This window comes from Lactuca saligna, chromosome 7, assembly GCF_052625555.1.
Source record: "Lactuca saligna cultivar CGN05327 chromosome 7, ASM5262555v1, whole genome shotgun sequence".
NCBI classification, from domain to species: domain Eukaryota; kingdom Viridiplantae; phylum Streptophyta; class Magnoliopsida; order Asterales; family Asteraceae; genus Lactuca; species Lactuca saligna.
Window position 1 is genome coordinate 137,984,460 of NC_136423.1, and position 26,838 is coordinate 138,011,297.

Sequence of the window (26,838 nt, forward strand, 5' to 3'; positions counted from 1 at the left end):
TAAACAATTATAATGATGTAAATCCTGTATTGTTGTGTTATTGGATGTGTGATGATGATGTTGTCTTGTTTCAATTATATACACTGTGATGATATTACAAGATTAAGTCACCTAACCCCCGGTCGTTTCCGCCGTTTCTCTGGCTCAGGGGTGTGACATATGAGAGTTTAAAGAACTCCTCATACAATCATTTGAAAATTAAAGTGGAAAAAAATAATACCTTCCAGCAAGTAGCCACCTCCTTGACCATAATGAGATTTTCGTTTTGTTACATAAATCATCGACTTAATGTTCCATACATAAAAGAAAAAGTAACAAATTAAAACCCCTACTTTCACAATAAAAATGATATCGACAAATTTAGCTCCAGTTGCATGCTATTAGTATTATCAATGTATTAGAAGAAATTTAAACAAATTCCAATCAATTATATATATGTTACCAAGTCAAAAATAGTTTTCCTTTCAGATGAAATTGTTATAGTGCTATTATTCTTACCCATGGAAAGAATATTGTTCATAATAACTAAAGATTAGGATTGGAAGAATTTAAAAACAAAATACTCATAAATTTATGTAATAAAAAACTTACATCCATGAAAATAATGTTACTTATTCATGGCCTTAATTGATCATCAATTTCAAGAACTCATAATCATTCCAATATCAACCAAAGGCAGGAAAAAGTATGAAAAATAGGAAATGGTATTAAGCATACTAAATACACTAACGCCCAAGGAGTTAATTAACTAAAAAATCACACTTTATTGTAGGTAGAACAACATACACACCTTTTAAATACACTCAAAAATCACCGTTCATAGCAATAGGCCCTTTTGTGTCAAATTGACCTTCAAGGGCTTTGTTTTTGGTCTCTGATTCATGATTCTACTATATGTGATAGAATACAGACCCTAATCAGAAAATCCTCACAAATACAACCATAAATGTTGAATTTGAGAAAAAAAAATCACATGTAAATAAGAAATTAATAGATTCATTGTGGAGATTTACTTTCAACATTGATCAAACTACTTCAAGCCTCAATGAAACCTAAGAAATAATAAACTTTGTGGTGGTTGTCGAGGCCAACAAAAATAAAAACCCTAAATAATACACACTAAAATAGTGTATAGTGGTAAATGGGTCGAATCCACGAAGCTTGGTTCAATTTATAACTCTATGAAAAATCTCTTTGTAAAAATACTTGGAATATGACAATAAATTAAAAATGGGGGTTTTGATGTTTTGAAATACTTGAAACAAACTAGAATTAATTATGATTTAAATGGACAATTGCAACAAAAATAAGAGTTTGATGTAAAATCAATAAGGGAAAGATGGTTGACTTTAAACTTTCATTACTTGAACATTTGGTTAAATAATCATGAGAATACCAAGGTGCAATACTTGTGTTTATAATCTAATTTGGCTATAGCAATTTATAAGCATAACTTACCTCAACTTTTCTTTTGTGTTAAAATGACTAAAGAAGCTCATAGCACATTTCCTAAATCAAAGTCACAAAACTAATGAAGCATGTAATTTTGTGAAAATCGATTAGCATTGGGATTTAAGAGTCACCAAATCCAAAGAGTAATCTATTGCTTTCATTACCACTATGGAGAAAATATTTTCTTAGTCAAAATGAAATGAAAACAAACATTTAAACTAATTGTTGCTTGTTAAATTGAAGACCCATTACTTAGTCAAGAATTTAACCAACAAAGATAACATTCACATATCAATATTCATGACTAGAGATATATAAACATGAAGGAAGTTTTTATAGAAAATATAATCATAGATATTCAACACAAGTTCATGGAGTTCTTCAAAATAACCAAAACATTCAAGCAATTACATCCAAGTCAACCAATGATAAATCTAGCCTAGCATGGCTATGATTAAACAAAAACAAGAGAAATTAGAGATACCAAACATTGTTCAAGATGAAAGATGAAGGAAATCCACAAATCTTCTAATCTTCTAGAGAGAAAAAGTGTTGTTCTTCCATGTGTTAGATGCCAAGCATGCCTCAAATCTCCAGTAAAAGTGCTCAAAAATAGGATCCAAAAGTCCCCCAAAAGCATTCCACCAACCTTCCCAAAATAGAGTCAAAAAGTCAAAAATTCGGATTCTCCACAGTGCGATCCACGCGGACCATTTGTAAATCCACACGGACCGCGTGGATTCTGGGTCATTTGGCCCATTTGATTGGCCTTCAAGTTTTTGCTCCTTTTTTTCTTGATCCAGCCCACATGTAAAGGTTCTTGATAGCCCAATTGTGTCTTCTTGACTCTCCCACGATGGGTCATTGCTTCCTTGATCTTCTATAGCTCAATATTCTCTTCACATCATCATCATTCTTCATCTATAATTAAGCCCACTTGCTCCTTTGATTATGTCGACAACATGCCCAATCACACCACTTCAAGTCCACAAGCAAACTGTAAGCCTCCAAAAGTTCCGCACTCCTTTCATACCTCCAATGACAAATAGTCTTCGATAAATCCTGCAAATAAGCTCAAAAGACTAGAAAGCACCCGGTAAAGGAGAAAAATAACAAAAAGAGAAAATATGCATGAAGATTAACTAAAATGAGGTGGTTTTAACTAAAAACAAACAATGAAAAGAAGTAATAAAAACGAAACTATCACTTTGAAATTAGAATTAAATCGAATTAGGTTCCATGCATAGAAAATCATGGTGAACAGGAAACAAAGTATGAGGAAGAGGAAACATTGAAGCATTTACACTAAAATCGATTATACAATGTTATTAGAGATGCAACAATTAGAAACATAATTCAAGAAATTTACCTCAGATGAATAGTTTACAGGAGAATTTATCTACATGCTTATTTAGAGGGTAGAAACATCCGTAGCAATTCAAACTATTGAAGCAATTAATTAAAGGAATGAACTTATTACATTGAAACATACTCTTATATAAGACCAACTGAATGTGAAACTCCTTGTAGCAGAAGGATAATACATGCCCTAAGACTAAATGTGAGAGATAATCAAGAGATGGAGACGAAATAGATAGGCAGCAGATGGAACGCTCTTTTATCGACATAGATTGCATATTTAGTATATATATATATATATATATATATATATATATATATATATATATATATATATATATATATATATATATATATAGGGGATAAGGAATATACATTACAACCCCACCTAAGCTTAGGTACTAAACCTCTAAAATATGTCGTTTTAACATGCTAAATATACCCGGTTTGGTTTCATTTGGTAAATATATCATACTCCATAACATTTCTTTCTTTCATTATCGTTTTATCATCTCTGTTTTCTTTCCTCAATTATCGTTTATTAATTCATCCAAGTGAGCATTACTAAACCCTAAACCTAAACCTAAACCCTAAATTTAAACCCTAAACACTAAAGCTAAACCCCTAAACCTTAAATCTATACTAAACCCTAAACCCTAAACCTCAAACCCTAACCCTAAACCCTAAACCCTAAACCTTAACCCTAAACCCTAAACATAAACCTAATTAACCCTAAACCCTAAACCCTATTGTGTCGATCTTGAATTTACATCTTGAAGTATTAATCGTGAATCCATTAACCGTAATCTTTATATAGTAAAGTAATGTATTTTCAAGAGGTTTAGTACCTAAGCTTAGGTGGAGCTGTAATGTATATTCCCTTTTCCCATATATATATATATATATATATATATATATATATATATATATATATATATATATATATAAACACATACAGAGGGGGGAAATAAGGAGGTTATAAGAAATTAGTGGGATCATCGGTAGGTTGAGAAACCGATTGCTCCAACATCAGAAGAACCGCTGACTATGAGGAAAGTGGGGAGAATGACGGCGTAATCGTGGGAAGACCTGAAGACGGGAGGGTGAGAAGTAGCCTCCGATTAACTGTATATTGAGAGTTATTACAATTAGAATTAAAAGTTGAATGAGTTTTAAGGGATGAGATCTTTTATGTAGTTATACACTCAAAAGAGAAAGTCCGATTTAATACATATTAAAAGACTTCAACTTTAGTGCTCACCAAAACGAAATTTCAAGAATTCAATCCGAAAATCAAGATAGTGCCAACACTGATTTCTTGGATAAGTTTTCTCCAAAAGATTTATTCAAAGCCATTCACCTCCAATAAATTTTTTTCTTAGCATTAAATTTTACAATAATAATATAAATAATTTCATATACAATCATCATAAAGTATAAATATTTTAGTACTAAAGTTAAACCAAACCTCAATTTATGAAACTAAGCAGGAAAAAATGATCGACGGGGAAAACGGATAGAGAAAAAAAACCTTGTCATTCTCCTCAAAATGAAAATAGATTTGTTGCCATTAGCCTCAAATAGAAATTTGAAATATGAGCTGAAATGAAAATCAGTAAATTAGATATAAACTTATGCATAAATTGAGGAGATATTAAGGGAAACCGTTTAGAGAAATCAATCAATTGATGATCAGTTATATCAACTATCAATTATCAATTATCAATGCAAGTGGATGGAATGAGCGGAAACAAAGAGACATGAGCTTTAGAAAAATGACATGTGGCATACGCAATTGTTCTTTTGAAATGTGGCATAAGCAATTATTCTTTTAATTGTAGAGGTAGAGGTAGGTGATGTTTGTTTTTTCGAAACAAAAACATCTAAAGTCTGGAAACTAAATCTATAACCCTCTGTGGTAGAAGAAGTGGACCAAACGACTGCAGTTTATGATAAGAAATATGTTTGTTATTTAACGTCTGCAGGTTGCTGCAATAAACTAAAATTTAAATAAAATGATTTTAGCAAAGCCTATATCAAATCAAAACAAAATTTTAATAGACAAGATTGCCTAAATATGACTACAAGCTACTAAAAGCCAATATGATAAAGCAAATTAGCAACACAAAAATCAAAATTTCTTTAGATAAAATGTCAAATATCACTCCTTTTTTTTCACTTTCATCTATCAAGCTCATCTTGGATAAGTTCACATTTTATATAAGGTCAAATCGTTTCTTATTAATGAAAATATTACACATCATTTATATGTCTACAAAAAGGTATGCACTTCGAATCACTCATACATCATTACTACCATTCAATAAAGGTTCCAAAATTGGTATAGAAATCTATACCAAAATCCTTCAAGATAACTAGTTAAGCTCTACATGACGCTCATACTAAAATCCTTCAAGATAACTAAGTTGCCCAATCTAATTGTTTCCCGTAATCTTCTTCTATAGCATATAAACATTAATATCACCATGGTATCCGAATAGCATGTTCGATACAAACCAAAACAACGACAAAATGTTTATGTACACAAAGGAAGAAGGAGAAAAGAAGATGGTTCTTGTATTCCAAAAAATCACTTTTATTATCAACACCAAGAACAACTTTTACATCAAATTACACAAATGTACATATATAGACTCAACCATCATGGCTTTTCAAACCAATCATCTCAACCTTTCCAAAGATTTTGATTCCTCGATTGTAATGCTTTAATTCTATCTGAACCATTGTATCCTTTCATGTAAACTGTTGAATTATCTAGCTTAACTTTCAACATAACAGAACTCTATATTGGCTTAGTTTTTCTAGCAATGAATCTTGGATGATGCTTGAATCTTTAACACAAAAAGAGTTGAAATCGTGGTCATAAAATAGACACTCATATCTGCAATCAATTCTATGAAGGTGAAGCAAATCAGAAACGAGAGCTGATGAAGGTGAAACAAATCAGAAAAATATATTGCATTTCAGCAAACCAGAAAAATCATTTATGAAAATGAAAACAACAACCGAATTCAAAAAATCAGCATACCAAAAATCAATTTCATGATATGCTATAAAGAAGGGTACACCGCGAGGGATGCAGGGGTGAGGCGACGATGGGAGGTTGCGAGTATTGACAATCAGAAGTGGAAAAGGAAGAAGGATGGATCGAAGGAAGAAGATGTGGCATTTTGTCTTGGGGGTAAAATGGATATTTTTTCTAACTTTATTTTAGTCAACAAAATGATGAAACTCTGAATTTTAGGAAGCAAATTTGTTACATGACAGAAAATTTAATTCTATAAAAATCATTCTTGTAAAAATGAAAAGATGAAAATTATAAATTTATGAATCTTATGAAGAAAGTAAATATTCTTGGAAAATAAAAGATATTATGGTAAAAAATATAGAGATTACAATTCCAATTTTATAACTCAAATTAGAACTAATAATTGCAAATACAAATCTATAAATCTTTTAATGCCGAAAGAATTAAAAGAGAAAAAAATAAGTGCAAGCATAAATCTAAAATTCTAATGAGAACGTAAGTATTCTAACAATGAATAATCTACTATATTGTGAGTATTCTAAAAAACTGTGTTTCATAGTAATTGCCGGTTCTTGAATTCATGGAAAGGAAAGGTGTTAATGTGTTATTGGTGAAAAAATGTCCGGTTTATTTCCTGAAAGATAATCACTTCTTCTTTTTCTCTTCTTGACTGATCCCAAGCCCTAATCCTTTTATACTAAAGATTAAATTAAAAAGGAGAGTAAATTACATGAATGGTCTCTATGGTTTGGGGTAATTTGCGTGATTGGTCCCTAAATTATTTTTTTAACTCGGAAGGTCTCTGTTGTTTGTTTTTGTTACACGCTTGGTTCCTAATGTTTATTTTTGTTACGTGTTTGGTTCCTATCTTAGCTAAAAATACTATTATTTAAATAGGAAAAAATGTTAAGGTAGGTAAGGTAAGGTAAATGGTTGGGGTTAGGGTTGTGTTTATTTAAATAAATTTAATAAATCAAAGGCAAAATAGTCTTTTTTTGGAAAGACAGGGACCAAGCGCGTAACAAAAACAAACAATAGGGACCTTCCGAGTTAAAAAAATAAGTTAGGGACCAAACGCGCAAATTACACTAAACCATATGGACCATTCGTGTAATTTACTCTAAAAAGGATGATGAGATAAATCATATAAGGTAAACCGATATAAATAGACATGATAAAAATTGATGATATGATTTTAAAGAAACGTGGGATTAAAAATAAAAATTCGAATAACAAAACCAATTAGGTTCCAAATCAACTTATCGATTCTTTCATTCATATCTAATATTGCAAAGATAATAGTTTAAGATATAATGAAAACATAAATTATACCAGTCTTACTTCCAAAACAATCACAATAATATACATTAAATTGAAAGACCTCCAAAAGGATCTAAAGAATCTGCAATGAAAAAATGTAAAGCATATGCAAATTTCAAGTTTTCAGGATGAGTACAACTTGTAATCAGACCCAAAATGGTAAATTTCACCAACAAGAACAACCAAAAAGCTCATCTATTAAAATTTATACCATAGAATTGTAGCAAACTGTCAGTTTTTGGGCCTGTGAACTTTCATCAAACAGTTGGCGTGCGAACTTCTCACAAATATGAGGAAAACAAAATAGACACGTCAATTTGATCAAAGGGAAATAAGAATAGCAGCAAGCAATCCTATGTATGTATATTCATGAGCATATGTCTCAAATGTTGTTCGTCAACCCCCTCAAATTAAGGACAAAAAAAATGAATAAAACATATTTTTGAAAAGATACTAGAGTTCGTCGGGTAATTTGCACCGGAGGTCGTGAGTGGTGGTAGATATTGTTAATTGTTGGTCGCCGGAAACATAACAGAATGTAGCGATGAGTGTTAGTAAGTGGGGTGCCAAAGCAAGGCAACAAGGCGTTGGTTCAGCGTGACAAATGATGATTTGTTGGACCATGGTGGTTGATTTTTGCCCTTGAATTCTAGTTGAATGGTGGTGATGAAGATCAACAGGGTGGTCGATGAATTTGTGTGATGGTAGAGTGAGAGAAAATAGATACGCCTTGTAGGAGAAGATGGAGTAAAACGTTTATTAGTCAATTACCTAAATTAATGATTTAAATTAAGATATAATTAATTGGTTATTGTGTTATTTTACAATAATGCCCTTTTGTAGGTTTTTAAACTGATTAACTGAGAATGACTTATAGGTTACATGATATATATATATATATATATATATATATATATATATATATATATATATATATATATATATATATATATATATATATATATATATATACACTTAAATTTTTAATATGTTTGGTGTTTAAAATTTAAAAGTTGTAATATTAACATTTAATGTATTTATAAAGTTTTAAAGGTTTTTTTTTTTTGAAAATGAACTTTCCTAACGAGGGTTTCCGGGCCAACTTTCTTATATTAGCGTGTCCAATTTTCCTCCAATCCTTTAACATATAAACTTAGATTAGAAATTAATGAAGGCGTTTTAGATCAAATTTTCAATATCATCTATTACAAAACTCTTATTTATAAAGCCACATTCACCTTTCGTACTCAAGAACATGAGTATTGTCATTCATAAAACCCTCATAGGTGTTGGTATATAAAATTATTAACATTAATCAACCAAAATCATTATCTATACAAGTTGTTACCTACTATATTTGGTATGGTAATGATAATAAAAAAGATTGTGCAGATATTTTTGTTATGGTATACGGTTTAATGAAAAAATAAGTGATACCTTATTAATTCTATCCGTTGTAAAATCTAAATAGACTTGCAACTTTATATATATATATATATATATATATATATATATATATATATATATATATATATATATATATATATATTGCCGTATAGGATTGTCTAAATAAAATGGGGGCTTAGTTTGTTATTAACAAGACGTTAATACCTGACAGTTTGTTATAACTCTATGGTATATAAATTTATACCAAATTCCTTCGAGATAACTAGTTAAGCTCTACCTAATGCTCATACCCACCCATCCCTTGATCACCTTGCAATTCAAATCTATCATATTGTTATCATTTATCATTATACCCCTAAGTTGCCCAATCTAATTGCTTCTCGTAATCTTCTTCTACAGCATATAAACATTAATATCACCATGGTATCCGCATAGCATGTTCGATACAAACCAAAACAACAATGACAAAACGTTTATGTACACCAAGGAATAAGGAGAAAAGAAGATGGTTCTTGTATTCGAAAAATGTCTTTTATTATCAACACCAAGAACAACTTTTACATCAAATTACACAAATGTACATATAGAGACTCAACCATCATGGCTTTTCAAACCAATCATCTCAACCTTTCAAAACATTTTGATTCCTCGATTGCAATGCTTTAATTCTATCTGAACCATTGTATCCTTTCATGTAAACAGTTAAATTATCTAGCTTAACTTTCGACATAACAGAGCTCTATATTGGCTTAGTTTTTCTAGCAACAAATCCTGGATGATGTTTGATTCTTTAACATAAAAAGAGTTGAAATCGAGGTCACAAAATAAACATCCGTATTTGCAACCAATTCTATAAAGGTGAAGCAAATCAGAAACGAGAGCTGATGAAGGTGAAGCAAATCAGAAAAAACATATGGCATTTCAGCAAACCAGAAAAATCATTTATGCAAATGAAAACATCAACAAAGTCTAGAAAACCAATATATCAAAAATCAATTTCATGATATGCAATAAGAAGGGTACCTATAAATAATAGTACACCACAAGGGATGCAGTGGTGCGACGAGAAACGAGGTCTAATGAAGGCGCAAGCGAAGGGTGAGGCCGTCAACGTGACGGTGTGAGGCTGTGAGTACTGACACTCAGAAGTGGAAAAAGAAGAAGGATGGAGCGAAGGAAGAAGATGCGGCGTTGTGTGATTTTTTTATTTAATTAAATTAAAAAATATAAAATAAAATAAAAGATAACATAATATTTTTTACTTTAAAAATAAAGTCTTGCTAGTTTAAAACAAATGAATGAATTGTGTATTTATTTTTATTTTTAAAACTTATAAAACAAAATAATAATAATAACAAAATAAAGAAACCCACAACATGTTTTAGTGTTTTCAATTTTTTCATTAACGTATATTATTTTTTGATATAGTGTAAGATCTTTTTCACAACATGTTTTTGGGTTTTTCCTCCTAGATGATCCATACTTCGATTCAATGTATGAAGAGAAGAGAGAGACAGGTTTATCAACCCGCTTCAATCGATTAAAGGTAGGAATGGCAACGGGACGGGTTCGGGGCGGGGCGGCATATCCCATACCCGAACCCGATATTTATATTTGTCCCCGAACCCGACCCGAAACCCGACGGGTTTCTTATCGGGGCGCCCCGTCGGGGCTAAAAATATCCCCGAACCCGACCCGAAACCCGAAACCCGATATAGACCCGAAACCCGACCCGAAAATGGTGGCAGAAAAAATTAGGAAAACTACAATGAAACAATTGAGAAATTAAAACCTTACAAATGCTTAAAATACAAATAAGTTCTTAACATAAGTGAACCAAATAGAAATTACTAAAGTCTAATATCGTAACTAAATTCATCATAATTGTGAGAAATTGGGAATACGTGATGGGATTGAAGGTTAGAGTCTTCGGGTGGCTGAAATGGGTTAGAGGGATGAAATCTCATTTATATATATATATATATATATATATATATATATATATATATATATATATATATATATATATATATATATATATATATATATAATTTTTCGGGTCGAGGCGGGTCGGGGCATGCATACCCCACTCCCTGACCCGAACCCGAACTAAAAACCCGATAATGACCCGAAACCCGATAAGAGTGACCCGACCCGCCCCAAAATTTTCGGGGTTCGGGTTTTCTTGTCGGGTTCGGGTTTTTTTGCCATCCCTAATTAAAGGTTTCATCCTGTTGAAGCCGCCGATCAAGGATTCACAACCCGGCGGTACCGCCTCAACCCATTCCCAACCCGAACGTCCACTCCGTCCTCCCTTAGGGTTGAGAAGTGTTTTGAAGTGGTTAGTCGAAGGTTGCATGAAGAAGCACACACACAAAGCTTTTTGGGTTAGAAGTTTTCTAAAAAAAATAGTTGCAAAAGCTTAACCACTGTATGTGTTATGTGCAGGGCCGGTCCAGACGGTGGGCAACTCGGGCGACCGCCTAGGGCCCACATCTCCAGAGGCCCAAAATTTATGGGATATGTAGTGTATATTATTAAAAACAATTATTACCTAAATGTTTTTTAGAGTGTAAAGTTGGTTCAAACTCAAATTAGCTCATAAGATAAACAATTTGGTTTGCTTGTTATTGCTAATTGAACACGTCTATACCGAAGAATAAATAATATTTTTTTAATCTTTATTTTATTTGTCTTTGAGGGATCCCTTTTTTTCTTTTCGCCCCGAGTCTCACATACGTTTGGACCGACCCTGGTTATGTGTGGCGCACCGAAAAATTATCTATTAGAGAAAAAAAAAAAACACACACACACACAAAAATAGTACAGGTAGATCGGGTATTGCCGGGTGTAAGCCCAAATTGAGGCTTAGTTTGTTATTATCAAGATGTTAGCACCAGTTGGGTTATTTCAAATTTAAATACAAAACAAATGCAATATTTTATATACCATATATTATGTTACGATACCTAAGCTTCCAGTCAAATCTAAATATACTTGCGACTTGTTTATTTTTTACTAGGTATAATTGGATGGTGTAAGCCCAAATGGGGGCTTAATTTGTGATTATCATTAAGACATTAACGCCACTTGGGTTGTTTCAAATCTTAATACAAAACAAATGCAATATTTTATATACGATATGTTATGTTATGTTACGTTACCTAAAAGCTTTCAGTCAAATCCAAATATACTAGAGACTGGTTTATTTCTTATTGGGTATTGGATGGTTTTACGCCAAATGGGGGCGTAATTTGTGATTACCATTAAGGCATTAGCCACTTGGGTAATTTCAGGATTTAAATCAAAGGCCTTTATCTCGAAAGGGCAAGTTTAGGCGACATTGCTTAAATTGCATGCTTCACTTATTCACCTTTGCACATGCCAAATGGACATTCCAATATCACATAACATCCTATAAATACCCTTTTGTAATTCATGTCTCTCTCCATCATCGAACATCAATTATCCAACAAAGTAACGAGAAGTATGGTGTCATTTAAACTCTCATTTACACTTGTTTGTTTATTTACCCTAGCAATTCTTCACACCATCAATGCCCAAAACTCCCAACAAAATTACTTAGATGCTCACAATGATGCAGCGCGTACTCCGGTGGGTGTCGCTGACATCATATGGAATGCCACTTTGGCTACCTATGCTCAAAACTACGCTAACCAGAGGAAATCGGACTGCAATCTTATCAATTCTGCTGGACCTTATGGCGAGAGCCTTGCTAAAGGTAGTGGTAGCTTCACAGGTACTGCTGCAGTGAATTTATGGGTAGCTGAGAAGATTTATTATGATTATGCCGCAAATACTTGCGCTAGTGGACATGTTTGTGGACACTATACTCAAGTGGTGTGGAGTAATTCTAATCAACTTGGATGTGCTAGGGTTCAGTGTACTAATAATGGTTGGTGGTTCGTTGTTTGCAACTATTATCCTCGTGGAAACATCAATAACGAATCTCCTTACTAGTGAACTTGAGTTATGTTGCTAGTTATATTTGAATAAATATGTATGCATCTTTTTGGTGTAATAAAGAATAACATTGACTGGCTTTTAGTTACTTGTATTTGTATTCATCTTCTTCTATGTTACTTTTTGTAATTTTGTATTTAACAAATATCTAAATATATGGAAACGAGTTAAAAAATATACCATAACAGTATACTTATCATATATTCATGCAAGAGACATAATCAAGAATTTTGCAAATATATCACAAGATATTGTCATAATAAAAAAAATATATATAGTATAAGTGTATAACTAGCAAAGATTTCCGTTCAGATGTTACAAGAAGGTATTGCTTTGTAAAGTGTTATGATGGATTGCATACTAATAGGAGGTCATAACTTAAAGTAAATTCAATAAATTGTTAATTCTTTTATCTCTACCTTCAATTCTCTTTTGTGGCACCAAATCAAAAGGATGTGCGTAGGAATGAAAATAATATTCATCTTTATTTTATAGAGCTCTAGCGCTATACAGACTCGAACCATAGACTTTCTCTGTAAAACAGATCAAACTTTTGTTCGGTTCTATCTTTTTTTTAAACTTATGAAGTCTTGTGGTTGTAGTGGACCAATTTGTTAACATACCACCAACCATTTTTTATTAACATGAACTTGATTCAACACCTAATTTGTTGAATTATTGTTGCTTCTTGGAGATGGACATTGTCACAATCCGAAAACTTTTCATCTTTGTAACCCGTTTTCTGTCAGTTAAATCGTTACGTTCCAATTTTTACGTTAACTTTGTTCAAATTAATAAAATTGAGACTTCTCATTTTTACATCATAAGTGTCGGAACACATTAGAATTGCGTGAAAACATTCCAACTATTTATTTGGAAAATTTATAAGTTTTGACCACGTCGGATTACGGTAACCAAATCGGGTACGACCAAAATCCCCGTTCAACGTCAGTATCGGGTAGAATTCCACCGCTCCCCAAACCCGAACCATATATAAAGTTGATTTGGGTCTCATTTGAAGCTTTTCTCCTCTCTCTCTCTACTCTCTCTCTAGAAACTCAAAGATTGATCCAAAATCACCCAAATCAAGCTCCAAATCAGTAAGATATCCATCCTAACTCATAGATTAACATCTTTAGCCTTCAAATTCGTGTTTAAATTATGAAATAGGACCATAAACATGAGTTTACGGCCCTGGAACACCCTTGGGCCGCAAACTCACATAGATGGGGGTTTTTAAGCCTTAAAACCCTTCCAAACCACATTTGGAGCTTAGATATGACTTAGGGACTTACATTATTGGACTTGGAATACCAAAAACTCATCATTTAAAGGGGTAAACATGAGTTTACGGCCCAAGCACATGCTTGGACCGTAAACACCAATTCATAGGCCGTAAACACCCTTCAAGGTGTTAAGATGCCCCTTAAACACCTCCTAAGCCTTGGAATAATGTCTAGAAGCAACCACAAATGTGTTAGGGACCTTAAACTTGATAAAAACCACTACCTTAGGAGTTCACGGCCGTAAACCCCCCAAGGATGGGTTCATGGGCCGTAAACTCCTATAAATGGGTCAAATGGTGCCTTAACTTCACCCTATGACTTGTAAAATGAGTTGGAATCACATGTGATTAATCTAGGACCACCAAAACACATTAAGGTGCTATTTGTTTTTTGAAGTCAAAATGTCTACAGTCTGCGGACCACATCTGCAAGTATCTACGGCAGAAGAGGTGGACCAAATGTCTGGAGTCTGCAATAAGAAGACTGTTTGTTTTTAACGTCTGTGGGCTGTTAAAATAAATTAAAATTTTAAACTTAATTTCATGTCATAAACATTAAAAATGTATTTTTAACAAAAAAAAAAGAAAAAAGAAAAAAGAAACTGCACAGTGACCCATGTTTTTTTTGGTTTAGATTAAAATGAGGTCTGAAGACCTTTGAAGACAGTGGCTCATGTCTGCGCCAGGAAGACCTTGCGCAGATGTTTTCTAGATCTGCGCACTTCCAAAAAACAAACAATCTGCGAGGACATATGTCTGTGCGTTGTCTGCACGGCGCAGACAAAAGTGGTTGCACAGATCTTCACACAAAAAACAAACAACCCCTAATACTTGGTATATAAGAGTTTACAGCTGTAAACTCCTAGTTTACTGCTGTAAACTCCTCAAATGGTCCCTATGATGTTCAAATTTCATTCCAATGCCTTAAAATCAAGCCTAGCATTACCCCACAAGTGTTATAAGGCCATTTAGCAACCAAGAACACCCCACCATGAGTTTACGGCCGTAAACTCATGGGGAGTTGATCATTTGGGCCGTAAACTCCTTTAGGAGTTTCTCTTGAAGAGCAAACTCCATATCCAAGCCTTACACACCCTTAGATGCTACCCGGGTCACTCCAAACACTTGAAATGAAGTGTTTTTGAGTCTCGGAGTGTACTGTCTTATCTAATTAGTGGTTCAAAGTCTAATTAGATACAATTATGTATCTCTTCATAATACATAGGAACCTCGTGCATTCTCAAGCCCCGAACTGACATTTAGCATCCAAACTGACACGTTTCTTGACCGGTGAGTTCATACCCCTACGTTTTTCCATGTTTTCAATGTTTTCAGGGTGGGAATACAAGCAAATTATAAATGTTTTCGAAACTTAAAACTGATGAAATTCTATAAATATCTGGCAAACTTTTAGATATCTTTACCCCTTATGTATTGTGCGGAGCATAAGGGATGTTTTATCGAATATAACCACATAGAATTCAATTACAGTAAAGGAGACAATCAAACCAATCAAATTATTATGGAAATAATTTGGGAACTCCCGTTCTTGTTTTACGGACACAGATTTCATGCAAAGTTAATAGATAAACTATGTCTGATTCAGTTTATCTCTGTTTAACTTAGAGTGTCATGCCAGATAATTTCATTGTATTAAACTGTTTTTACTGTATTATGTTGCAAAACGACTATGATGTTTGATAACAACCGAGTACACCGTGAATAATTTAATACTAGCTTGTGAGATTTATCTTCATTGCCCTTCGGGTCATCAGTAAATCCTCCCCGGAAGTATAACCAGAGTCTCCTAGAGGGAGAGCGTGGAATTAGTAAATAGATCTATTCGGGACTCACAATCCCACACCTTAACTGCTAGCTATAGTTAGGCGGGCACGTCTAGAGTGACAAATTCCGGATATCGTCCGACGCCTGGAGAACGTCAAGGAGGTCTCGTGTCATATTAGCATGGTTATCTGACTCACAATACGTATTAAACTAAATAGTTTTATTCACGGATTTGTTTTCTTTCTTTCTTCTATAGTCTTATTTATGTAATAAGACTACCTACTTTCGTACTAGATGGTAGTCCAATGATCTCAACTTATGGTTTTCTTATCGTACTAGTGATAATCAGGGTCTCTTATGGAAATCGACAAACATGTTAGAAAATATGGGATTTTCTTGAATAACAACTTTTCAGAACAACCAAAGAAAACATGATCTTTTTACATAAACAAACAGCTTATGAACTCACCAGCTTTATGCTGATTTTCAAACTGCTTGTATTCTCAGGTCCACATTAGACAGGTAACCACAATCTTTTGGAGAAGACGGAGCGTTTTAGAAGACACGTCTTTACTTTTGTTCAAACTATTGTACAGTTAAATCATGTATCACCTTACTTTCAAACAAATGTAATTATTCATATGTAATGTAATGTTTTGTGTCTACTATGCTTACTATGTACATTGGTTGTGATACTTACATGACGTCCTACGCCCCGGAACGTTTCCGCCATCGGTTTCGGGGTGTGACAGATTGGTATCAAAGCCCTTGTTATAGTGAACTAGTATACCAATGTTGGGGTGCAAAGTTATTCATTCATGACTTTGTAAATGTTTGACTTTTGTAAAACCCACTTGCATGTGGTGCTTTAGCCTTTAGACCCATTTGGTAGTTAGAGTGAGAGAGAGACATGTAAACACCTCTATAAATACTGGGTTCATACCACTTGTAAAGGTGTGCTTGAGAGATGTAGAAGTGAGTGTGTAAGTGTGTGTTAATTATGTAGTCTAGATCTAGATCCTTTTTGTAACACCATATACATTCAATATATCTCTTAAACACCCAAATCACCATGTTCAATTGTGCAAACTTAACTTCCGCATGCTAAACCATGTTCTTATGTCACTACAATTGGTATCAGAGCTTGGTTTTCACGATCAACATGACTTTTGAAGAACGATTCTCGGTTTGGCAATTTTTGTCGCAACTTGAACAATTTTGGTGAGTCTCTCTCTATGATCTCTCTTAATTTCGTTGAAATCGTGTGTAACGTTTTTGAATTTTGATCATTTGACTCGTTGGATCAAATTTTTCTTGAAAAACCCATTTGTTTTGATCCAATAATTTTTTTTGTTGATCAAATCCCGATCCACTCTCATATTTGTTTGTTGGATTCAATTCTTAATTTGTAATTGTTCATTTGAATCCAAAAACAAAAATAATGTTGTTACTGTTCAAAAATTGAGTCCAATTTTGATATACACATTAATGTTCGAAGTTCATGAGCCTAGTTGATCCATATTTCTGAATCTGTTACTGTTCATCCAATATTAAGCCCATTAGACATTAAATCCGATTGTATAGTGTTGTGAGCCCACACATCTTTAAATCCATCTCATTATACAATTGTTCTTCATGACTTTGTGTACACACACTTATCTTACTTGTACTTTCAGCTTTTGTGTCTTCTTTATCATTGATTCTTGAGTTCTAATCTCAGTTTGATGAATCTGAATAATCGATTTGATTTAAATGTTGAATTGAGTCATCTCAACTTGTGAATCGATTAGGTTAGTTGTGTTCAATCACAATAATCGATTATGATCAAGTAAGAGTCAAGAAATCAAAATTTGGATCGTTGATTTTGATGAAATTGTTGGTCAAGAACACTTGAGTGTTATGAAGAACAAGTTGAAGATTCTTTATTTGATCTGAAAATTAGTGATAGATTCGTGATTTTGATGTTTCTTGCGCTGTGATTTCAAAAAGTCAATATCAGAAAAAGTCAAAGATGATTTCTAAGAGTTGATTCATGAAATTGAAAGATGAAATCACTAGATTTGAGTTGAATATGAGATATGGAAGAAGAAATCGATTATAATTTGAAAGTTGATTTCGAAAATTAGTGAATTTATGGTCTTGATAACGAACAGTGACTAAAAGAAAGAGCGAACTGGAAAGGCTGATTTATTTTTGATGAGTCGAGTCTATTGATTTCATTTGTAATTGTTTAGAATCGATGGCTTAGGTAGACGACTTATTTGGAGTCGATTATTGGGTTTATTTGATTTCCAAAGTCGAATATCGGTGTGCTAGGTTGCTCAAAGAACGAACTGGAAATTGATTGTTAATGTCGAATGGGTTTGATAAATGATGTCGATCAATTGATTAAAATCTCGATAATTGTTTGATTTCGACAGTCGAAATGGCTCGGGGATCGATTTAGAGAGTTTGACAGTAAATCAAATTCGCATATTAAGTTCGCATATTTGGCTTGGATGATAACGAAGAAATTGGGAGTGATTTTGGTGTAGAATGGAGTTAAGAAATCAGATAACAAAATCAGTTGGGTTCGCATTTGAAAACAGATGAGTCAAGATCGTTTGCAACCAGATTCGCATTTGTGAGAATCAGTTTAAAGATCAAAACATGTGTTCGCATCTGAAAATGTAAAGTCTTGGTGAATGAACTGCGAATTAAAAATATTGTGATTAATCTGTGCAAGTTCGCATTTGGGTTTCAGTTAGTATATCAAAATTGGATTCGCAATTGGGATGGTTATTCGCATTATGTTTTGATTTGAAGATATTCGCATTTGAGTCTCAGTTGATTTCGCATTTGGATAAATTGGGTGAAAGATGCGAAGGGTGTGGGAATGAAAATGCGAAGCATTCCTGTTATAATCGTTCAATGAAGAAGAAAACAAATATGTTCGCATTTGGTCCCTGATCTTTTCATGAAATAACACAAATGGTCCAACTTCGCAAATGGGGTCATAAAATGATGAAATTGCAGATTTTTCAAATCTGATCCCTGCAGTTTGTGCGAATTTACACATTTTACCCAGTTTCGCAAATGGGAGTGTGTTTCGCATATTTGGTTGTTTTTGGCGCAACGGGTCACTGCAGAATTTTGATTTTGACAATTTCTACCCATTTTTGAGAAATTTTGTCAAAGGCAATTCGTGAACGACAATAAAAATTGAATATTTTTTGGTTTTCCGGATTGAAGCACAAAGTTTATGCCACATGTTAAGGGGGAGTTTTGACATGAAAAATTCCGAATAGAGCACGTTCTTTTTCCTTGGAGTTTTATAATCAAATTTCGATTATAAAAAGGGGGAGAAGTTTTATATGGAAATTCGAACTTGAATTTTTCATATTACGTAGATTTGAAGACCGAAGTGATCTTGAAGTTTTGAAGTCTACGAGATGATGCAATTGGAAGTTCGGAAGTGATGTATTCGAAATGGGCTTGGAATTATTGAAGATTTTTGGGGTGTGTTTTTATGCGCAACTTTGGGTGATTATTTGGAGTTTGGAATACTCTTGATCATTCGTTGCTGCTCGGATTGTATGGTCTCACATCCTAGAGCCCAAATTGAAGAGTCATGGAAGAATTGAAGATTGAAGTTTGTTTCGACATGTGTCACCTTTGAGGCTCGAACCGCGTAGTGCTTGATTTGGAAGATTTGAAGTGGGTCATTCATTCCTAACTTTGAGGGGGAGAAAATTGGGGTGCAAAGTTATTCATTCATGACTTTGTAAATGTTTGACTTTTGTAAAACCCACTTGCATGTGGTGCTTTAGCCTTTAGACCCATTTGGTAGTTAGAGTGAGAGAGAGACATGTAAACACCTCTATAAATAGTAGGTTCATACCACTTGTAGAGGTGTGCTTGAGAGATGTAGAAGTAAGTGTGTAAGTGTGTGTTAATTATGTAGTCTAGATCTAGATCCTTTTTGTAACACCATATACATTCAATATATCTCTTAAACACCCAATTCACCATGTTCAAGTGTGCAAACTTAAATTCCGCATGCTAAACCATGTTCTTATGTCACTACAACCAAACCTTACATGGTATAAGACTATAAACATTTAGGGGCCAAAGTGCTCTGAACTAAAAGTATACTTTAAAATAAAAGTATTTTCAAAAGTATAAAAGTATACCTAACCGCCGAAATCCATAACTACGAGTAGAACAAAACATAAGTAAATGGGTGTTGTACGTTGCGGTTAAACCTAGGCAGTTATGTAGTCGTGTCTAGGGTCAATATAGCCTAATCAACTATATTCATTCAAGACACAACCAACATGTGCTTGGGAGTGACTGTGGTGTGCAGCATGCCTAAAACTTACCTAAGATCCAAACAATGATTCATCAATACAACGAAACATAAAATACTATGGGAGTATTTTAGCCAGAGCCGAGTACATTGAAGAAATTCATTCCGAGTGTTGCTACTCACTCTTTTCTTAGCGATAGTTTGTCTGTTTTGATAACTCTTTCATGTTTGTCGCTTACTAGAACTTTATATCTGTCATAAAGAGAACTTACAACTTACTACAACTTTCTTACTATTTACTACAATTTTCTTACAACTTATTTACATCACTAAAATCTTATGAACTCACCAGCTTAAATGTTGATCAACTCTTTCAAAATAAATTTTATTCTCGGGAAACTAGTAAACAGGTATGCGCGTTGGGATTCAGAAGATGGAGCATAGTTGCTTCATGTCTTGTTTTGTTATTTACATATGCAGTATATATTTTGTGAACCACATACTTTGTAAACATGTTCTTTCTAATGAAATGGTTGTTTATTACTTTGATTACTATGATGCATGTCTTGTGATACTAAACATGACGTCCTGCGCCTCCGAACGTTTCCGTCGTTCCGGTTTGGGGGTGTGACACCCGAGAAACTGAACCGACCAGAAACCGACCATTTATGGGTTGGGTTGGGTTGGGTTTGAGTCCAAAACCGACCCATGCACAACCCTACATATTTTCATTGTTACCAACTATAGCAAGTGACATTGGTACATGTAAACAAATTAACAAATTAAATGGTTAAATATGTATAAGAAAAGAAAGTTTTCTAAATATGAAAGAAACGAAAAATTAATTACCTTGATAAGTCATTTTCCCTACTCTTAATAGCGATTTTATTTTTCATATCAGTTTGTATTATTCTTTTCAAACGTTATTTTTAAAATATTGATAATTTTCTAAATACTAATTAAATATTAATCGATTTTAAACTTTACTTTTTAATTAATAAATATATTTTTTTGTTTTGTGAAATATTTTATATAGACTCTTATAACTTTTTTCTTTTGTTTTTAAGCATATACAATATTATTAAAGTAAATAGTATTTAACAATAAAATTAAATGTGTAACAATAGTTATGGAGGGTCTTTTAAAAAAACATAAAAAGAAAATATTACTTACGAAATAAAAAAAATATATATGTATAATGTAAATGTTTTAAAAGTATTCCAACTTTGTAATACTTTTTAATTAGAAGTTTATTAAATTTTAAATTTTTTTAATACAACGTTTTAAACTAGTATCTAACGAAAGTATTTTAAAATGTTATAAAAAATATTAAATTGTCAAATAAAATCTGTGAAACATTTTAAAAATGTTGTAAATGAAAGTTTAGAAATAAATGTATAAACGTTATAAAAAATTTTGTATGAAAATGTAAAAAAAAACTATAAGAAAAATTTAAAACATTTATAAAATATTTTGTTTAAAAGCACTTGTATTAAAAATATATGAAAGTATAAAAAAAAATTTAAAAACTATACGCAACGTTTAAAAACATTGTATTAGAAAAACCTATAAGAAAAAATATATATATCATAAAAATGTTGTAAGAAACTACAAAAATTATTAAAAATTTTGTAAAAAAAAAAAATTATTCACATTTACACAACTTTTTTTTTTTTTTTTTTGTATACATTTGATCATATAATTTTAGACAATTTTCTTTTTTTGTATATATTTGTCCATTTAATATATTAAATGTGTTCACATATTACCATTGTTACCTGCTATAGCAGGTGGCAATGGTAAAATGTGAACAAATTTAACAAGTTAGATAGCAGGTGAAAGGTAACAATGGTAATATGTGAACTCATTTAACAAGTTAAATGGTCAAATGTGTACGAAAAAAATAAAGTTACCTAAACGTGAACAAGACGAAAATGTAATTACCCTCGCAAGTCATTTTCTCTTATATTACACAAAAAATAAAAGTTTGTCAAAAACTAAAAATAACTTACAAAGTTATTTCGTTTTGATACCATATTAATTCGAATATTTTAAGCGTGTGATAACTAATAAGCATTTTACAAATAAGACAAAATTGTAAAAAATGGTCCCTGTGTTTATCATAATTATATGGTTTTTGTCCAAAAAAAGTTTGGTAGTGTATCGGTTGTCCAATTTCGGATACTTTGTGCAATTTTGGTCCTTATAGTTAGCATTTTTGTGTGATTTTGGTCTATACCCAATCTAAAATGACTAATATGTCATTCAAATTATTTTTTTTCTATCTGTTTTAATTGAATTCTAATTCCTTTAATTAAAAAAAAAACAAAAATATATATCACCCCACCAATCTCTCACACAGACACACATCTTTCACACACAGAGAAGGCCACCGAAACCCTAGAAGTATCGGGCGTCAAATTCGCAGGAGAAAAACACCCAATCTGGTTCGGATTTTGGTTTTAGCACATGATTTTGTCCTGTTGCCTTCATCCTCTACATGCTCCAAAAAAAAAAAATTAATATTTGATTCCTTATGTGAATATGAGCTTTATTTGATCATTGTTGTTTATTTTCTATAAACAAATCTTGTAGGTAGCTCAATGAGCTTTGAGTTGAAGCCAGAGTAAGGGTTAAAGACGGTGATATTAAGGATGACACTGCAGGCCGTGGAGGTGGTGAATGTGTTTTTAATGGTGCTGAGCTCTGGCGAGAATAGTGGCTGATGATTGTGGTTCCGGATATCAGTGATGAGGGTGAACCGGTGATGAAGGGCTTCTTTAAGATAAGAGTAGGGAATGGGTTTATTTGTTTTTATTTTTTATTTTTTGTTTTAAGTTAAAAAGATATAAATTTAATTAGTTTATGTATTTCAACAATTAAAAAAATAAAAAATATAAATTATAATGGCATAACTATCATTTTAAGTGTATAGGGATCAAAATCAATAGAAATATCAAATTTGAACCAATGGTACACTAACATTTTGTTTTTGACCAAAATCATATAAATTTGCGATTTTGTTTTGGACCAAAATCATATAAATTTGCGAACAACGGGAATATTATTATAATCTTATCAAAATATAAGTTGTTTTAAATAAGCAATCTCAAACGCCCTCAATCACGAAACACACTCGGGTTATACATCGACAATTATAACAAAGCCAATCTAATCCGGACTTTTTAAGTTTCTCGACTACTTTTATAAAAGATATTTAATTATTAATAAAAACCACTTTTATTAAATAAGATTTAGCCAAAACGCAAGAAAGTCACAAATAAAGAACAAACTCGTGACTGAGACAACTATTTATATGGTTAAATGCAACAACTCTCAAAAGCCTTTTCTTTCACTCCCACCATTATTGAACTTCCATTTCTTTTTGCTTAGATCCACCCCCACACAACACACACACACAAAACAAACACAGAGTGTTAATGGCGTATGTGAGAGAGAATCAGATTCTCTGTGTTTGAAACTACACAAGCACTGCTCCTCTTACTGTTTAAGCTACCATACCATCATACTCATGTAGAACGAACTTTGACTTCAACAAATCTACGAGCAAGCTTCAGTCTCCAGGTATTTATCCATCTTCCTCGATTGTTGTTTTTGGTATTGTGAGAGTTGAGCGTCATTTGCTCGTGTTCAATCGATAATTTTGATCTGTGTTGAACTGTTCGAGGTGCGGGTTTTGATTCTCGAAGTTGTTCGTTTTCTGAAAACTTTCTTCTTTTGTCTAGGGTTTTGTTTGTATTGTGCTAATTAGTTGCTAATTATTTATGGATTTAGGGTTTTTCTTTTGTTCCTTATTACGATTCCCGAATTTTTAGTGTATTCATCGCTATTTCCTTCCTTTCCCCAAATTTAGGAAGTATTAAACGTTAAATGTGGAATTTTCCACTTCGATTCAATTTTGGATCAACGGATAGTTTAATTACTAATTACATACTTGAAGTAAGTAGCAATCTGTATACTGTTTTACTCTCTTCATCCCAGATTTTTAGGGTTTTCGTTTGTGATTTCAGGTCAGTTCGTTCTTCACATAATAAAAGATTATCATCAAATTTCAATATGTATAGACCCTCGCCTGTTCGAAACCCGAGGGCAAAAGGAATCAAATCCAAAAATGTCCTGCAAATTTGTTTGTTACTCGCTGTTTGCTTCTGGTTGATCTTCCAAGTGAAACGATCCCATGAAAAGAAGAAAGAGTTTGATAACACAAAAATCTCGTTAAGCACCAGTAAACAAAGTAATAATGAAATCGCTAAACTTGGAAGAAAAGATCTCCAACCTAAATTAGAAAAGATCGAAGCGGAAGCTGAAACGCAAATTGAACAAGATGAAGAAAAGATCGATGAGGGAAAAGAGGATGAAATCGATGAAAACGAACAAGAAAAGTCAGAAGCGGAAGAAAATCAAGAAATAGAAGAAGTCATAGATGAAGAAAGTCAAAGTCAAACTGAAACTGAAACTGAAACTGGTGATTCTGTAGAAGATCATGAAGATGAAGAAGAAGAAGAAAATGGAGGTTCAACACATACACATGAAGGACGTGAAGAACACTACAAAGCAGATGATGCTTCTAGTGCAGTAGTTACTCATCTTTCTACTGAAAATACAACAAATGAAGAAATCTCAAATGGTGAAACTTTCAATAATGGAACTTCATTGATAGATCCCCATGAAAATGGACCTCCTTCAAGCACCAAAATCATGGATTCTGATTCTACAGAAGCTGTAAATGTCACAGTGGAGGGATTTGCTCCTAATTCAAGTTATGTGAAGAATGATGAGTTGAAAAGTAGAAATGAAGTTGAAAGTGATGAAGATGAAGGTGAAAGTGAGAATTTGGAGGGTAATGATGTAATTTTGGATCCAGATGAAGTGGAAAATGAGACACATTTAGAAGAGAAAGAGGTACGGATGGATTTAGACACGTTGCCTGAGATTGAAACAGAAGGTGGAAACAGTGAAGATACTGCTGCAGAAAGAAGATAAAAAAGATTTATTTTGTGTTGATTTTTGAAGTTGTGATTCTTGTTTTGTTTCAACATCATGTTTTGCTTCAGAACTTGAAGTTGTAGTCCATATTAATTTATTAATTGCCTTTCATCTTTGTATAAATTTCGTGTGAAATGTCAATTTTTTTGTTTATTTAAAAACATTAGAGACTTATTCCATTGATGGATGACACTTGGATAAAAAATTCTGTTAATAATCCTTTGTTGTAAAATAATTTTTAAAAAAAAAATGTTCTGAAATCGTTGTAAAAAAGTTTGTAAATGGTTATATGGAAGATTGAGCTTTTTAGAATGTCATATTACAACCTAAAAAAATAGTCAAATATAAGTGTGTGAATCATAATCTTAAACCTCAAAGTATATGAATTTGGGATTAGTGCTGTGATATCTAAGATTAAACAATAGTAATATATACTATATAAATCCAAATTATAAACATCTACATCAATTTCGATCAGCAAATACTATGTTGGATCGAACTTAACGAGCATAATTTTTTGTTTTATCCATCAACCAATTCCAATAATTTAGATTAATTCATTTGTCGATTCTTTGAATCATAAAAACATCAACATTCAACGATGGAATCTATGCATAAAATTTGTTTGCGATTAGATGAAAATAAGAGAGTATAGAAAGAAAACTGACTGGTGGTTTTCATCGAAGTCGACACGGCGGCAGAGCGCCAAAATGTCATAGAAAACAAACCGGCCACCGTCCCAACGCTTTCAGTCTCCGCCTCTTTCTGTCACTCTTGGGATGCTCCGTCGACATTCACGAGTCACGACGATAGAGTTGGACAAGTGGGCTGTTTTTCAACTTTTTAATGGGCTACTATTTGAACGAGTTTTGTGGCCCATGGTTTCTCTAAAAAAGTTCAAATCCTTTTGTATTTAACTTAATATTATATGTTATTTGGATGAATGAAATTATTTATCTTTGAAATTTTTACTATCTTTTATTTTAATTTAGTATGTGTTCTATTTAATATAGTTTTTCATTTACCCACAAGTCAACATATATAATGTTTGAAATAGAATCTTGCTTTCTGCAATGAGTTTTCATTTTGAGGTTTATAAGATTATATGCATGCCATCTATATAAGATTATATAAACTCCATGTAGATAATGAGTAAGATTATATACATACCATCTATATACTATATAAGATTATATAAATTCCTAAGGATAATGAAAAGTAATTTTTGGAAGGTATATGTTATACTAGGAAGTATATATCACATCATGTGACTTAATGAAAAGTGAGTTTTTAATACATGTTGATTGTCAAAGTCATTATGAGTTTTTTCAATTATGGATCAGCATAAAATACAATTCTTAAAACATAAAAAATAAAAAATCAAGATATAAAAGTTGTATGTATACTTTCCTTGATAAAATTTAATATTAAGAATTTTTTGAAAATAGAAAATTTTGTATTAAATCATCTTCATTATCATGTCACCCTTTGCAAAGTTTGCATGATAGAGTTTTTGAAAGGGGTGTCTTATTTGAACCTCTAATTATATGATATATATGTAAGGTTGAGCAAAGTTGAACCTGGAAACCTAAAAATCGACAATACTCAAACCAAAAAAATCGAAACCACAACGGAAATCGACAGTTTGGGTATCAATTTTTCAAAAACCGAAATTTTCAATTTAGATTCGGTCTCAGAAATTTCAGAAACCGAAAAAACAAAACTAGACTAAACCTATTAAATTATATAATATTATGCATATTTTATTATAAAGTTGTGAAAACTAAACACAAGTACTAAATTGTCTAGATGGTTAAGGCGTTGAACACTTAAAGCGGATGCCCTAGGTTTAAATCTTGGATTTAACATGGAGGGTTTTATTTTGTTTGTTGCTTGTTCTAT

The 26,838-nt window shown here is 32.5% G+C and overlaps 2 protein-coding genes across 2 annotated transcripts; both read left to right on the forward strand.

The window, feature by feature from the left end:
• The first annotated feature begins 12,052 nt into the window (after positions 1 to 12,052).
• On the forward strand, positions 12,053 to 12,645 carry LOC145004714 (pathogenesis-related leaf protein 4-like). The gene has a single exon (XM_078963692.1). The coding sequence runs from the start codon at positions 12,077 to 12,079 to the stop codon at positions 12,566 to 12,568; it is 492 nt and encodes a 163-aa protein (XP_078819818.1). The 5' UTR covers positions 12,053 to 12,076; the 3' UTR covers positions 12,569 to 12,645.
• Positions 12,646 to 23,242: 10,597 nt separating this feature from the next.
• LOC145005787 (myb-like protein X) lies at positions 23,243 to 25,059 on the forward strand. The gene is made up of 2 exons (XM_078964895.1): positions 23,243 to 23,514; positions 23,961 to 25,059. The coding sequence occupies exon 2, from the start codon at positions 24,007 to 24,009 to the stop codon at positions 24,931 to 24,933; it is 927 nt and encodes a 308-aa protein (XP_078821021.1). The 5' UTR covers positions 23,243 to 23,514; positions 23,961 to 24,006; the 3' UTR covers positions 24,934 to 25,059.
• The last annotated feature ends 1,779 nt before the right edge of the window (positions 25,060 to 26,838 follow it).